Here is a 17,410-nt window from a genome sequence, read left to right as displayed (position 1 = left end):
AAGTTTGGTTGTTTGTAGCCAAGGGAGAACCTAGTTAGGAAGAAATCTATCCTGGAGTGTGAATGAGGGGACAATACTTAAAAAGTGATCTCCTCGGAGGTCGGGTGCTGCAGTTTCCACATATCTAATTAACCTAGATTGGCTAACATGGATTGCATTATTGACTGAGCCTTGGATATTTCATTTCAGCATTTAGAAGGTATGTTCACATCCTATCTAAGACCAAATTAACATCTCCCCATAAGAATCAGAATGTCAACCAACTCCACCACAAGTTTGCCATTGAGCAGAAGAACCTTTGGTCTTCTACAGTGGGGCAAAATATTAAAGGGGCAATTCTATGATCGAGTGCCTCCTGATGCAGCACGGGGAGTGCCTTTTCTATAACAGCATATGGGTGCCCAGATTCTGTTAAAGAATACTATAGTAAACCTGCATTAGTGCGCCTACTTACTCCAGGGTGATGGCATGCATAAGTGGTCGTGCCTAAAGATGGAAAACAACACACATGACTTATAGAATTCTATAAGTAACGCATGTTAAATTAAAAAGTTTCCAGGAGAAATCTACTAAATATCAAACGGTAAAGCATTGGAATGCACTTCTGGTAGCAGTGAGATCATGTTTATCCTATGCCCTCTTTTGTAAACAGTTGAAATCACATTTGTTTTCAAAATTTCTCTCAGGTCTTTATCTGCCATCATTTATTATGTTATTATGAGATTACTGTCACTTTTCTGTTTGTTATTATTATTATTAGCATTAGATATGGATTGTGCTGTTTTTATATGGTAACTGTTAACCCGCTCTAAACCTAAATTTAGGGAGAGAAGCAGGCTCTAAGTACCCATCATCATCATAGTAGACACACCCACGTCCCGCCTATGCTCTGCCCAAGTTTACGCTGCCTTTGCAATTGCATGCTAAGCCACTTACATGCACCCTTACAGGAAGGCACTTAGGGTGCCTGCTGGCGTAAGTGGAACTTTTTCCTGCAGTTATTCACACATGACATACATAACTGCTGGTGCACAGTTACAGAGTTGCCCTTAAAAGTAAAGACACTTTCAAATTTCTCAGTTGGGTAATCAATTTTATCCATCGGCCCTTCCTGATCTGCAGATACAGAAAGGGTCAGAAGATTCAAGGGTTTGTAGACTAATATTGCTATCATATTTTGTTTTTATCAACAGTTGAGAGGAATGCAGTCACAGTGAACCCCAGGCCAACAAACTTAAAATCTGGCAATGGAGGAAGTAACATCACCATCAAGGATAGCAGCAGCCTGCTAAAGCTCCATCAGAGCTGAGCTATAATTTGAGTTTTAAACCCCCAGTTGTTCTTGGTGGTGGTGAATGCAGTCTGGAGCAACATCTAAGCGTCTTCAAGCATTTAAGTATGCTATAAAAAAACAGGCTCTGGTGCAGGTGTGGGCAAAAACATGAGGTGAGAGCTCTACAGTTATGACGATGGATTCAGCATCTGATAGTGAGGTGGTTGGAAAGCGAGAGAATCATATGCTCACCAGATTGAAGATATGGCAGTGGTTTGGCGAGTTGACATTTGAGCTGCGCACAGTAAAGGATGAGATCTGGAGCCTAATGAAGCAAGAGGTGCAAGAACTTGGTGGTTGGCAAGAAGAGTTAGAGACTGAAAAGGAGCAGTGGGAGGAAGGTAAGAGGAGTGATACAGAAAAGAGAGCAGGCTATAGAAGAAGAGCAAGCTATGCTCAGAGATCAAATTGAAGAGCTGGAGAATAGGTCATGCTGCAAAAATTTGCGGATTATAGGCATACTAGAGACACAGCAGTATAAAAACTGTGTAAGCGTGGCACAAGCGCTGGTGGCAGCTCTCCTCCATCAGAATGGAGGAGGGTTGGGAGATGCTGGAAGGTAGACAACTAACCACTGGTCACAACAATCTGTATGCATTATTTTGGGACAAAACAGAAGGTGTTGGCTACTGCAAGGAATAAGGGCCCCACAGACTAGCAGGGCTCTAATGTTAGAATTTATCAGGGCTTGTCTGCAGTCACATTGCAAAAAAGGAGAGAGTGGTAGATACTTGGAATGCCCTCCCGCGGAAGGTGGTGGAGATGAAAACGGTAACGGAATTCAAAAATACATGGGATAAACATAAAGGAATCCTGTTCAGAAGGAATGGATACTCAGAAGCTTAGCGGAGATTAGGTTGCAGAGCCGGTGGTGGGAGGCGGGGCTAGTGCTGGGCAGACTTCTACGGTCTGTGCCCTGAAAAAAGCAGATACAAATCAAGGTCAGGTATACACAAAAAGTAGCACATATGAGTTTATCTTGTTTGGCAGACTGGATGGACTGTGAAGGTCTTTCTCTGGCGTCATCTACTATGTTACTATGTTTTGCAGACGTTTATCTATGCATTTCATCTAAAGTGCCTACTCACAAGGGGGCATGTCGGGCATTTCAAAGGAGGGATTAGAGCGTGCCTAACACTTGGATGTTTTACAGCCATAATGGAACGAAACCAAAATGTCTAGGGCGAAAACTTCAACAGTTTGGTCTAGACCTGTTTTTCTAATGAATAAGACACAAAAAGGTGCCCTAAATGACCAGATGATCACTGGAGGGATTCAGGGATGAACTCCCTTACTCCCCCAGTGGTCACTGGCCCCCTCCACTTCAAAAAAATGTGAATATAGTACTCACCAGCCTCTATGACAGCCTCAGACGTTATACCACGTCCATTATAGCATTGTGCAGGTCCCCAGAGTAGTATAATGGTGATTGTAGGGTACTGTCGACAGGTGGACCCAGGCCCATAACTCCCCCTACCACTTATGAAGGAAACTGTGAGCCCTCCAAAACTCACCAGAAACCCACTGTACCCACATATAGGTGCCCCCTTCACCCATAAGGGCTATTGTAGTGGTGTACAGTTGGGGATAGTAGGTTTTTGGCGGGTTTTGGGTGGCTCAGCAGACAAGATAAGGGTGCAATGGTGGAAGCATTTATATGAAGCCCACAGCAGTGCCCCCTAGAGTGCCCCCTTGCTCTCCTAGGATGTCTGGGGTACCAGTCTGCTAAAAATGATGATCCCCTCCTACATCCAAATGGCTTGATTTTGTGCATTTGTAACTTGTGCATTTTTTAATTTTTTTGAAAATGTCCAAAAAAGATACATGCACAAAGCACAAAACCTTGTTCAAAATAGTACTTTAAAAAAAAAGATATTTTTCTTTTTTGGAAAATGGGTATATTTCCTATTCAGATTTCTTATATTTAGTGCAAAATATCCAATGAACAACTTAGACGCACTATCAAAATTGACCCTTCACATCAGTTAAGGGGGGGTGGGGAAGAGGGGTTCTAATGGGAGGAGGAGGGTTAAAGGGGGCTAGTAGGGGGTGCTTGGGAAGGTGGCATAGCCCTGATGGGTAGTGCTGATACTCCTTAGATCTTGCAATGTGAATGGCCTGATTTGTCCTAAGAAAAGAACCTTGGTTTTAAAATAATTGAGTCATTTCAGATAGTCAATAGTTACGCTCCATGAAATGCATTTATAAAGGAGAGATGAGAGATTTCCCGCACAAAAAGATTATCCAAAGGTATTCAGTAATGGGTTGGTTACAGGTGTAAAAGTAGCAGGGAGTTCAACTTTTTGGTGCAAGAGGTCTAAAAGGATAGGGTGACCCACTGTATGGTGGTTCATAAGCAGGCTCAGGATTATAGGGTGACCTTGATCAATGAATATGCTCCTAATACCAACCAGAGGGTACTTTTGCCCCCTTAGAGTGAGATCTGTTACCTTTTGAGCAGGCAAGTATAATCATGGCAGATGACTTCAATGTAGCATTAGATGAAAAGGGTGGGGGGAGGTGAGGGAAGATTAGTAGGGTGACTAAGCAGGGATTTAAAAGGCTAATGGGGGCTTTTAATTAGATGTATGGAGACTGCGACATGCAGGGCAGAGGACCTACTCATATTTCTCTCATACGCACAGTACATACACACAAATTGATTATATTTTATTAGCGCACAATTTGTATGGTATTGTATGGGATTTAGATATAGACAAGAGATATTTTGCTGACAACACTCTAGTTTGGGTGAGCATTTGGGGATTTAAGAGATGGGTGGGCTTAGGTTTATGAGGCTTAACGATAGTCTGCTGAAGATTTGTAGTGAGATTAAACAGGAATTCAGGGAGTTTGGGGAGGTAAATGATTCTAGAAATTGGGCTTGGACACCCTTTAGGAAACTGGTAAAGTGGTGGCCAGGGGGAATTTTATAATAGGGGTAGTGTAGGGAGGCAGAAAAAGGAAAAGTTGGCTTTTGAAGGTGCTCAGTGAGCAACTGGAAAAACGACTGGAGAAGATTTGTTTAGAGCACCACAAACTGAACCTGTGGTAAATAGATTGTCACTTGACCTGTTTGAATCAGAAATTATTTAAAACTGGGAACAAGATCTATATGAATCTGGACAGAAAAAGAAAAAAGTGATGTATATCAATATTCAAATGATTAAAGGCAAAGGAGATAAAATTAAGTACTCAGATAAAGGGATACAGGATCAATTTGTCACCTTCTACCAGCAACTGTATTTGAGTGAGTCATTGCAAGGACGGGAAGAATCCCACTCTTTCCTGCCCACTGCCACTACTCCGTCTCCAGCGCTCTCCACTTTTCTCTTCTGTGCCACAGATGGCCCCACCATATTTTAAAACTGGCTGCCGAGGCTCGAGACTGCTGCCAAAGTCTCGGCAGCCATTTTGGGAAAACAGGGCGGTGGGCCAGTGGAGCCTGCAGCACAGAAAAACGGAGAGCGCCGGAGACAGAATAGCAGCAGTGGGCAAGAGTGGGATTCTTTCCTGTCCCCTCAGCCTTAGAGGCCACTACACCACCAGGGCGAGCGGCAAGGTAGGACTCTAGTACGCTGGATGGCGGCACCACTGTGGCGGGGGGGGGGGGGGGGGGAGGTTTTGGCACAGTATAAGTCATCACAAGGACTGTATTAGGAGCTTAAAGCCCATTTAGTTATGTTAAAACAAATGAGAGATCTGCATGAAAGAAATTTGTTTGTATTATTATTTTGACTTATGAAAACCACTTGTCCCTGAAACATGCTCAAAACAGAATATAATCCATTTGTACAAAAGAGGTGAGATGAAAATGTGATTCCATGTGCCCCAATGAAAGAAGAGTTTAATTTTACTTCCAGTCTTTATAACACCAGGCTTCCCAAGGCAGATTACAACAGTTAAGATGATAGAAGTCTACAAGATAATGAGCGGATTATAGCGGACAGATGTGAAGTGTTTCTTTACACTTTCAAACAACAACAAAACCAGGGGACACAAAATGAAGCTAGAATATGGTAGATTTAAAACAAATAGGAGAAAGATTTTCTTTACTCAGCTTGTAGTTAGACTCTGGAACTCGTTGCCGGAGAATGTAGTGACAGCAGCTGGCCTTACGGAATTTAAAGGGGGTTTGGACAGATTCCTGAGGGGAAAAGTCCGATGAACATTATTAATTTTTTTTTTTTTTTTTTGGGGGGGGGGGGGGGGGGTTGCCAGGTTCTTTAAGCCTGGATTGGCCGCTGTCGGTGCTTATGTACTTATGTACTAACTCATCAGTAAACAGGATATCCTCACTGAAATTTGGCCATATATTACTATATTGTATAGAACAGTGTAGGAAAAGGAGCACAAAATATAGCCTTTATTAGTACTGTTTCCACCAGCTACAATAATTTTTTTAAGCAGTTTTAGTGATATTCAATTTTATTTCATGATATTTGTATCTACATATGGGAAGCTTTCAAATAAATTAAAAAGCTGTCAAGTAAAAAAAACAAAAATAAAACTTTTGTTCTTCACCTTTTAAGGCACTGGGCTGAAAAAGGGTGCGGGGTGTGAGAAGGGGGGAGGGAGAAGAGAGGAAGGAGATAAATGCTGGACCTGGGGGGGGGGGGCAACTGATAGTTTGCAGGGGGCGCCAGAGACCTAAGCACCAGCCCTGGGGGAGCAAAGGGGAAGAACAAACCTTACCTGGATATGACATAACCATTCACTAGAAGAAATTTAAATAACTCTTGAGCTTTCTCCCGATCTCTAGATTTCTCTTTGGCTGTCAAGGTGTCATATGGTACTAATAAAGGATGACCACCAGCACCTAAATTAAGGGAGACAGAGAGAAGGGTGAAACATGGAGAACAGACTGAGACACAGAGATGGGAAGAAACAGAGAGAGAGAGAAAAAGAGAAAATAAACAGACCAGAGACAGAGTAATGACCAAGGCAAAGAGATGGCAAATAATAGAGGCAGAGAGGGTAGACAAATCAGCAAGAGGGAGACAGAGAAGAAAGAAAAACCAAGACAGAAAGAATATCAGAGACAGATGTAAATACAGAGGGAAAAAATAGAGAGCACAAAGACAGAGAAAGAATGAGTGAATGAATGATTCAGAAAAAAAGAGGCAGAGTAGCACAGAGAGAGGAAGATGGGGTAGAAACAGGAGAGGTATGGCAGCACAGACACTAGGGGATGAAGTTAGAAACAGGAGATGCAGAGAAGTAAAGAAATGGAGACATGGGTAGAGATGGAAGAGACGAGAGTGACAGAGTAGAAAGGAGCCAATAGAAAACAACAACAAAAATAAAACATTTTTAGTGTAAACTCCACTTTAATTATTTATCTTAACTGTCATTGGTTTAACAGCCTGTCTCCAAGAGTTGTGAATCCAGGTCACATGCTGGTATCCAGCAGTTCCTAATGCAGAGACCCCTTCCCTGTTGCTCACTTTCAGTATACCTGTTTTCCCATTACTTTCCTAGAGACAGGATGCCCACTGACTTCAGATTCACCTAATAGGGCTGATCTGTTCCACGGTTTACTCCATTGAATTCAATGACTTGTTCTCTTGCTTATCTTATGGATTACAGTTAAGAAACTGGAGCTACAAGTCCCTGCATGCAGTGAGATAAACCCCAAACTGGATGAAACCTGTTAGGCAAATTTGAAGCCAACCTTCATAATAGCCTAAGGATTAATTAAAAAAAAAAATTAGTATACTAACTTTTCAGCTTAACATTTAGGAATCTAAAATGCAGGTTTCAGAGCAGGTGTTATGGTATACAACCGAAGCAACTTGTCTAGGCTTCCATACCACAGAGGGCTCTTGAGCCTGTGCAAAGCAGAATGAGGTACCACTTGCTGACAGACTTTGCTGCCCTTTGCCAAATTTCTGCTCTGATCCTAGAATGCTTAACACCAACCCTGCTTGGATTCTTTTAACATCCAGAGAATGCACTTTTTTTTTCTTTTAGTTCTTATGCTTGGGACATAACCCTTCCAAAGTTCCATAGAAATCAAACAAACAAAATAAAACATGGAAAAGAAAATAAGATGATACCTTTTTTATTGGACATAACTTAATACATTTCTTGATTAGCTTTCGAAGGTTGCCCTTCTTCGTCAGATCGGAAATAAGCAAATGTGCTAGCTGACAGTGTATGTAAGTGAAAACATTCAAGCATTACTATGACAGTCTGACAGGGTGGGAGGATGGGGGTGGGTCGGAGGTATGCATGGGGACATCAAAGCATATCATTGATATTCTAACAGGATGGGTGTGGATAGGTGAGGGGTGGGGTGATCAACAGAGACATACAGCTTTATGGTTTATAATGGGCTAGGAACCCCAGGTCCTTGTTAAGTCCTTTCTGTTGGGTGTTAAAATATTCAATCATTCTGACTTCAAAGGTCTTACGTTCTTGTATGGTTTTAAAGTTACCTTTCAGTATTCTCACTGTGAAATCACTGGTACAGTGTCCTGGTTCTGTGAAGTGCTGTCCCACCGTGGTGGGGGCCCTACTGGCTGTATTGTTCATGTGATGTCTATGTAAATTGAATCTTGTCTTAAGCATCTGGCCTGTTTCTCCAATATAGCATCCTTCGTTACATTTTTTACACTGAATGATATATACCACATTGGAAGATGAGCAAGTGAAAGATCCCTTTATGTTGAATATCTTTCCTTTGTGGGTAACTGTGGGGTCCTGTGAAATATTTTGGCATAGTTTGCAACTGGATAAATTACAGGGACGTGTGCCCTTCTGTTCCTTTTCAGTCTGTGATGGAAGTTTACTTCTGATTAGCTTGTGTTTTAAGTTGGGTGGCTGTCGGAAGGCCAGTACTGGTGGGGATGGGAATATCTCTTTCAGTAATTCATCCTCCTGGAGTATAGGTTGTAGGTCTCTTATGATTTGCCTCAGTTTTTCCAGCTCTGGATTGTATGCCACTACAAGGGGAATTCTGTCTGTGGATTTTTTCTCCTTGTACTGTAGCAGATTCTCCCTGGGTGTTTTGAGGGAGGAGGCAATATTCTTGGAGATTATTTTGGAGTTGTAGCCTTTCTGTTTGAAGGATGCAGTCAGGCTTTTAAGGTGTCTGTCTCTGTTCCCTGGGTCAGAGCAGATACGGTGGTATCTTGTGGCTTGGCTGTAAATGATGGATCTTTTTGTATGTGAAGGATGGAAGCTGGAGTTGTGGAGGTAGCTGCATCTGTCTGTGGGTTTCTTGTATATAGATGTTTGTATACAGCCATCACTGATTGAGACCGTGGTGTCCAAAAAATTGACTTTTTCTGGGGAGTAGTCAATTTTGAATCTGATTGTAGGATGGTATGTATTGAAGACAGAATAAAATTGTTTCAGAGTTTCTTTACCCTCCGTCCAAATCATAAAAATGTCATCGATGTACCGGTAGTATTTTCGAGGTTTGGTCTGGTGTGTATTCAGAAATGTTTCTTCCAGCTCAGCCATAAAAAGGTTGGCATATTGGGGTGCTGTCCTGGTGCCCATCGCAGTGCCCATTATTTGCAGATAGATATCATTGTTAAAGCGGAAGTAGTTGTGAGTTAAAATGAATTTGATTAATTTTGTAATAGTTTCTGGTGAGTATTGATGGTCCAGTGTGGATTTTTTTAGGAGTCTTCCACATGCAGCTATGCCATCCGCATGTGGAATGTTGCTGTCTAGTGATTCTACATCCATCATGACCAGAAGGGTGTTAGGTGGTAGTTGCTTGATATTTTTCAATTTATTCAGAAAGTCTGTGGTGTCTTGTATGAAGCTGTTAGTTTTGTGTACGAGAGGTTTCAGAATTCCCTCTATGAATCCAGGTATTTCTTCCGTGAGTGTGCCAATACCTGATATGATTGGTCTGCCAGGGTTTCCCGGATTGTGGATCTTGGGTAGCATGTAGAATGAGTCCACAGCAGGTTGGTTTGGTATGAGTTTCTTCAGGTGAGGTTGCGCTTGTGTAGGAAATGTTTTGATAAGGTCTTTCAGCTGTTTTGTGTAATCCTGTGTGGGGTCCTCAGTTAGTTTCCTGTAGTATTTATTGTCTGAGAGCTGTCTGTGCCCCTCTTCAATGTATTTTTGTATGTCCATAATTACTACTGCGCCTCCTTTGTCTGCGGGTTTGATGATAATGCGTTCGTTAGTTTGTAGGGTTCTTATGGCCGCTCTTTCTGGTGGGGTAAGATTGTACAGGATTCTCTTTTGTTTGTTGGAAAGTTGGGATTTCACCTTATGTCTGAAACTTTCTATGTAATTATCCAGCTTGTAGTTTTGTCCCTCTTCATACAAGACACCACTTTATTCAGAAAGTCTGTGGTGTCTTGTATGAAGAGGGACAAAACTACAAGCTGGATAATTACATAGAAAGTTTCAGACATAAGGTGAAATCCCAACTTTCCAACAAACAAAAGAGAATCCTGTACAATCTTACCCCACCAGAAAGAGCGGGAACAGTCGCAGTGGCCTTTCTGTGGAGCATGTGCACTGCTGCTGGGAGATGAAGATGGACAGTGGGGTAAACTACAGTCCTTCTCTCCTCCTCAAAACTAACCACCTGCTCCTCTGACCCTATTCCCACTCATCTACTCAACACTATTTCACCCACTGTCATCCCTTTCATCTGTCATATCCTCAATCTTTCACTTTCCACTGCGACTGTTCCCGATGCCTTCAAACATGCCGTAGTAACACCACTCCTAAAGAAACCCTCATTGGACCCTACCTGTCCCTCCAACTATCGCCCCATCTCCCTCCTCCCTTTCCTATCCAAGATGCTTGAACATGCTGTTCACCATCATTGCCTCGACTTCCTATCATCTAAAGCAATTCTTGATCCACTTCAATCTGGCTTTCGCCACCATCATTCAACCGAAACGGCGCTTACTAAAGTCTCCAACGACCTGCTCCAGGCCAGATCTAAAGGGCTTTATTCTTTATTGCCGAGCCCCAGCACTGGCGGTTGATCGGACGACGGCCTGAGACCACGCGGCGCGATGCCGACACCGAGGACCGACTGAGACACGGGACGAGCGGGATCGGCGGATCGCTGGGTGCGGGTCGAGCTCTCCTCTGACCAAAAGGCCGAACCGCTGGTTCCGGTGGCCGCCGTTCGGGCTGTCTGGGACTGACTGTGAGGACCGACCAGCCTGGCGCCACGGCCGAGGAACAGGAGCTGCACTGCCGCAGCTGAACAAAGTAATCAATTGCCTGCTCACATTATCTGTATGCATGCATTGCCTAGCATGATTCAAAATCCTCGCTTTATCTTATTTTGCTTATCTTATTCTGCTTTATCTTATTCTGCTCTGCATACTTTAAATTGAAAGCAACTGTGTCCTATACCAATATAGCACCTTTAACTGTTGCCACGCTTTATTCATACTGTTGCTAAGATTAATGCAAATGCAATAATACCTCGTCTGCCTAGAAATGAACTGTTACCAAGTACTAAGTGCAGGTTTGCCAGCAATAAATTGTTGCCAAGCTTAAATACAACATAAGCAATACCTCGCTTGCCTAGCACAGCACTGCTGCCAGCTTTAAACCAAATTTGTAGCTAAGTTAATTGCAAATGCCATCACTACCTGCTTGAATTATAGCCAAGCCCAAATGCAACTGTAAACTTTGACTCGATCAATTGTAGCCAAGCTCAAATGCAATTGTAACTTTTGTACCTCGCTTGAATTGTAGCCAAGCTCAAATGCAATTGTAACTTTTGTACCTCGCTTAAACTTACACCAGAAGCATATTTGCCACAGTGCCCAATACATAGACATGATCACCAGCAACACACTCCTAACCATCCAGTGTCTCATTATACTCATACACGCAAACACAACCCACAACCTTGACAATAACAACCCCACTACTCACAAATCACATAATACTCACATATACACAATGCACGCCCAAAACAAGAACCATAACAACCCAACTACACCTCACCAATCCTATGCACAACCTTTAAACAACCTACCAAATCAAAGACACAACAACCAACCAACTGGAATAATCACCGGATATGAACACCACCAACAAAATGAGGAAAACAACGACAACAACAAACCCAACTACCGAAGAAACAGACAACTAATAAAAATAAACACATCACACCCCACTTTGGAACCCTACCACTCAATCCAACTAGGATACATCAATGCAAGATCAGCAGTAAGCAACTCAGCAGACTTACTAGACTGGATCATCACAGACAAATTAGACCTCCTATTCATCACAGAAACCTGGTTCCATAGTCCCACAGACCCCGCAATCTTCCAAACGTGCCCACCAAAATACAAAATCACGCACTGGACAAGAAATGGAAAAAAAAGAGGAGGCGGAATAGCTATCATATACAAACCTGAATACACTATCACAATCACGGGTGAATCCACCTCACCACAACTTGAAATTGCATCGACTAGAATCAACCATCCAAGCCTAATAGGACACCTCAACACAATCCTATTCTACAGGCCACCAGGAAAATGGCAAGACACCCAAACACAACTCTTGGATTTCATTTCGAATTCCTGCGTATCAGCCTCAAACATCCTCATACTAGGCGACATCAACTTACACCTAGAAGATGACACCTTACCAAGTACAAGAGAATTCAAAGAATTCCTAAAACTCTGGGATCTGCAAACACCCAACATACAACCAACTCACGAAAAAGGACACACACTAGATATCATTACGAATAGATTAGAACCGGACTCAACTATCATACTCGCTAATACAAGATGGACACCAACACCATGGTCAGACCACCATAGAGCAAATGTCACTATCTGCTGGCAAAAAACACAACTAAACACGAATAATAAACATGAGCGAACAACCATCACAGCGAGAGGGAAAATAGACCCCTCAACATTCTGGCAACAGATCTACCAGAACGAATGGACTACAAACGCTGACACCATCCAATTCCTCCAAGAATGGGATGACATAAGCACAACAACATTAGACAAAATCGCCCCAGTCCAAACCAGAACAACACACAGGAAAAACGCAAATCCATGGTTCACCGAAGAGCTGAAAAAACTAAAAACACAAGTCAGGAGACTAGAACGAGCCTGGAACAAAAAGAGAGACGAACAAACACTAAACGACTGGAAACTACTTCGGAGAAAATACAAATATACCATAAAACAGACAAAACGACTTCACTACAAAACATTAATAGGACCAAACTACAAAGACACACATAAACTCTTCAACCTCGTGAACAAACTATTAGACACCTCACCAGTTACAACCAACGACAAAGATACACCAAGTGTCGACAACCTAGCGACATACTTCAAGGAGAAAATTATACTACTACGGCACAAGATACCTACCAGCCCTACAGAATACACCACTCTTCTAGACTGCCTAGATCCAGAAGAAGGAATATTCCCAGCAGACAGAACCTGGACCGAATTTGAACAACTGCCAGAAGACCTCATCTCTAAAACTCTTAAAAGATATGCTAAATCCAACTGCAAACTAGACATATGTCCAAACAGCCTCATGAAATCTGCTCCCCAGAAATTCATAATAGACCTAACAAACCACATAAACTACATGCTACAAAATGGACTCTTCCCAAAAGAAAAAGGAAAAATCTTGCTCACCCCTATTCCTAAAGATACAAAGAAAAACACAAGTGAAATAACCAACTACAGGCCAATAGCATCTATACCACTAATAACCAAGTTAACTGAAGGTATGGTAACTAAACAACTCACAAACTACCTAGATAAACACTCAATACTGCATGACGCCCAATCAGGATTCCGATCGAATCATAGCACAGAAACAGTATTAATCACCCTTATGACCAAATTCAAACAAATCATCGCAACTGGCAACAATATACTCCTCCTACAATTTGACATGTCAAGCGCCTTCAACATGGTAGATCATGGAATCCTGCTACACATACTCGAACATTTTGGCATAGGAGGAAATGTCCTGAACTGGTTCAAGGGGTTCCTAACCCTACGTTCGTATCAAGTCACATCTAATTCAACCACGTCCAAGGCATGGACACCTGTATGTGGAGTCCCACAAGGATCACCTCTTTCACCAACCATTTTCAACCTAATGATGATCCCTTTAGCAAAACTCTTATCAAACCATAACCTCAACCCGTATATATATGCCAATGATGTAACAATATACATCCCATTCAAACAAGACACCAAAGAAATCTCCAACGAAATCAATCAAAGTCTACACGTCATGAACACATGGGCAGACGCATTCCGCCTGAAATTAAATGCAGAAAAAACCCGATGCCTGATACTCACCTCCCAATACAACACAAATGAATTCAGCGCTATAAACACACCAACCCTAAACCTCCCAGTCTCAGAAACACTAAAAATCCTTGGAGTCACCATCGACCGCCACCTAACACTCGAAACCCACGCAAACAATACAACCAAGAAGATGTTCTACGGCATGTGGAAATTGAAAAGGATAAGACCATTCTTCCCAAGATTCGTCTTCCGCAGCCTAGTGCAATCCCTCGTCCTCAGCCACCTGGATTACTGCAACTCACTATACGCGGGCTGCAAAGAGCAAATAATGAGGAAACTTCAAACAGCCCAGAACACAGCAGCCAGGCTCATCCTCGGAAAACCAAGATACGAAAGGGCGAAACCACTACGAGAGAAATTACATTGGCTTCCACTTAAGGAACGCGTTACTTTCAAAGTTTGCACACTAGTCCATAAGATCATCTACGGCGAAGCCCCAGCGTACATGTCTGATTTAATAGACCTACCACCCAGAAACTCTAAAAGGTCATCCCGAACATACCTCAACCTCCACTTCCCCACTTGCAAGGGCCTGAAATACAAGACGCTACACGCGTCAACCTTTTCCCACATGAGCACGCAGGCCTGGAATACACTACCGCGCAACCTAAGAATGATTAACGAACAAGCTTCCTTCCGAAAACTACTGAAGACGTACCTGTTTGAACAAACTTACGGAAAGAACCAAAACACATAGAGTCCATACTTCACTGTTCATCAATGCAACATACATCCACTTCAGATCCCTCATCCTGTAATCAATTGTCCCACTGTCTCCTCCCAATGTTTCTATGTTGATGTCCCATTGTTATATTCCTAATGATAATCGAATGTCTCACACAACTCTGCACAATGTATTCCATATCCAAGTTGTTACAAATGTATTTCTACTATTCATATCTTATTGTAAGCCACACTGAGCCCGCAAAGAGGTGGGAAAATGTGGGATACAAATGCAATAAATAAATAAATATCCTCATCCTTCTTGATCTATCTGCTGCTTTTGACACAGTCGATCACAGCTTACTCCTCGATACGCTATCCTCACTTGGTTTTCAAGGCTCTGTTCTTTCTTGGTTTTCTTCTTATCTCTCCAAACGTACTTTTAGCGTATACTCAGGGCTTTTTTTGAGGGGGTACTTGGGGGTACTGAGTACCGGCACCTTTTCCATTGTCTGCTAAAATTGACCCATGAAACATCTCAGGCTCTACACAACAATTCTGATTTGTCATAGATTCTGTGACTGGTTGCAGGGGGCCTGGCTATTGTGGGGTGGGCCTATCAGTGATCACCTCACCCCTGAAGGGTGGCCTATCATTTGAGTACCGGCACCTCATCTTCGACTCCTCCCTCTCCTTCGCTTCACATATTCAACAGACTGCTAAAACCTGTCATTTCTTCCTCTATAACATCACCAAAATTCGCCCTTTCCTTTCTGAGTATGCAACCAGAACCCTCATCCACACTCTTATCACCTCCCGCTTAGACTACTGCAACTTGCTTCTCACAGATCTCCCACTGAGCCATCTCTCTCCTCTTCAATCTGTTCAAAATTCTGCTGCACGACTAATATTCCGCCAGTGTCGTTATGCTCATATTAGCCCTCTCCTCAAGTCACTTTATTGGCTCCCTATCCGTTTCTGCATTCAGTTCAAACTCCTCTTACTGACTTACAAATGCATTCACTCTGCAGCTCCTCAATACCTCTCCACTCTCATCCCTCCCTACACTCCTCCCCGGGAACTCCACTCACTGGGCAAATCTCTCTTATCTACACCCTTCTCCTCCACCGCTAACTCCAGACTCCGTTCCTTCTATCTTGCTGTACCGTATGCCTGGAATAAACTTCCTGAGCCAGTACGCCAAGCCTTATCTCTGGCCATCTTCAAATCTAGGCTAAAAACCCACCTCTTCGATGCTGCTTTTAACTCCAAAACCTAAACCTTCAACTGTTCCCTATCCCTGATATGTCCTGTCTGTCCTAACCCTTATCCCTTACTTGTCCTGTCTGTCTGTCATAATTAGATTGTAAGTTCTATTGAGCAGGGACTGTCTCTCCATGTTCAAGTGTGAAGCGCTGCGTATGTCCAGTAGCGCTATAGAAATGATAAGTAGTCGTAGAAGTAGTGGGGTAAAGCAGGTGTGCCTTTACGTGGCTTCATGTATTTTTGTGAGTTGCTGTCAATGTTCCCATCAATATGTAGGCATGAGGCAACAAGCTGAGGCTGGGGGGTTAGGGGGCCAAATATGTGCAGCCCCTCATTTCAGCATTTAATGGTTAGTGAAGGTGGCCTCATAATTGATTGCCATTGGATATTCTGATTTTATCAAATGTTTTGTTATTCTTTCTTATAAAAAAAATTAATAAAATGTATCGCAACAAAAAAAGAACAGTTGACACACACCAACAACAAGGAAAAATCCCCTACAAGGAAGCCAAAAGCCACTGAATAAGTAGGGAAAGGATGTAGGCTGACCTAAGACAAAAACTCCAGAGGTTGATTGTAGCAAAATTTATTAAATGACCAGATACAAAGGACTCGACACGGACCGTGTTTTGGCAATCAAAACTGCCTGCCTCATGAGTCAAGAATCTGTCTTGAATGTCTGTATATTTCAACATGGTAAACAAATCAAGTCAGAAGCATATGTTTATTCCTAGTAAATATAAGGATCACAAAGTTTGTACCGATTAGCACTGAGTTTACATTGCAGTTTGTCACAGGCACATCACTATCACTGAAGTCTTTTTAAAGACTCATTGCACGTCCATTAAAGCAACGATTTATTGAAGTGATTTCCTATCACTTCAATCAAATACTGTTCTGGATGCATTAATATTGCTTGACCCATGAGGCAGGCACTCAGTGCCGAAACATGGTGCCATGTCGGGTGTTGCATGTTAATGCAAATATAAAAATTAAGTGTTTCAATAGTTTATGATCAACCTGCGTACCTGGTTCCTCTCAAACCATCTCCACCTTCCCACTACTATGTTTTGAAAACCAGAAAGGCCTGGGTGCTCCAAAAGACAGAAATTAAAGTGTATGTTCTTCTGGAATATGATTCACTTTTACTAGCCTTGTAAAACCTATCCAGATCTGCCCAGACCTTGTGACCAGACTATAGACCACTACAGGAGAAAGATTCCTGGAAGACCTTGGTCTGACCCAGCATGGATTATTTTATGTTCTTATGCGTGTGGATTCTGTCATATGTACATGGAAGAAGAGTCCTTGTAACAGAACGGTATGTTTTAAGCCTGTAAAATGTATTTGGGTATTGCCTAAAAAGTATTTCTCTAGCTTGGCCAGCAGTTGGTGCATGTTTACATTTTGAAGCTGCTACAGAACCAAGGCTGTTTTTCTTTGTTTAAGGTGCCTTTTGGAAAGGCAGTACGCAGTATTTTTATTTTAGTTACATTTGTACCCCGCGCTTTCCCACTCATGGCAGGCTCAATGCGGCTTACATATTGTATACAGGTACTTATTTGTACCTGGGGCAATGGAGGGTTAAGTATACTGTGAAAGGTTGTTGTTCTTGGCTCTGATTGTCCCAGGAGCTCATTTTCATTTGGATTTTACTGGCTTTTTCACAATCTTAGCCCGGGAGAAGAGAGAGATAGATCTCTTTGCTGAGACCCTGTGATTAGTTATATTTGATAATCTAATCTGTGGGCAGCATATTTCCTGATCTCCCCAGGTACTTTTTAGAAAGTAAACAAATGTTTAGATAATGATATAATTGATCCAT

At 42.4% G+C, this 17,410-nt stretch overlaps 1 protein-coding gene across 1 annotated transcript in view; it reads right to left on the bottom strand.

Annotated features, from left to right (window-relative positions):
- The window catches only part of RYR3 (ryanodine receptor 3), a 743,078-nt gene that overhangs the window by 310,715 nt on the left and 414,953 nt on the right, over positions 1-17,410 (bottom strand). Inside the window, 1 exon segment of the mRNA XM_030213678.1 lies at positions 6,029-6,152. Within this exon segment, the coding sequence (XP_030069538.1) occupies positions 6,029-6,152 (124 nt within the window).

This window comes from Microcaecilia unicolor, chromosome 9 (assembly GCF_901765095.1).
Source record: "Microcaecilia unicolor chromosome 9, aMicUni1.1, whole genome shotgun sequence".
Taxonomy (NCBI): domain Eukaryota; kingdom Metazoa; phylum Chordata; class Amphibia; order Gymnophiona; family Siphonopidae; genus Microcaecilia; species Microcaecilia unicolor.
The sequence above is the reverse complement of the archived record's forward strand: the minus strand, read 5'-3'. Positions and strand labels throughout refer to the sequence as shown.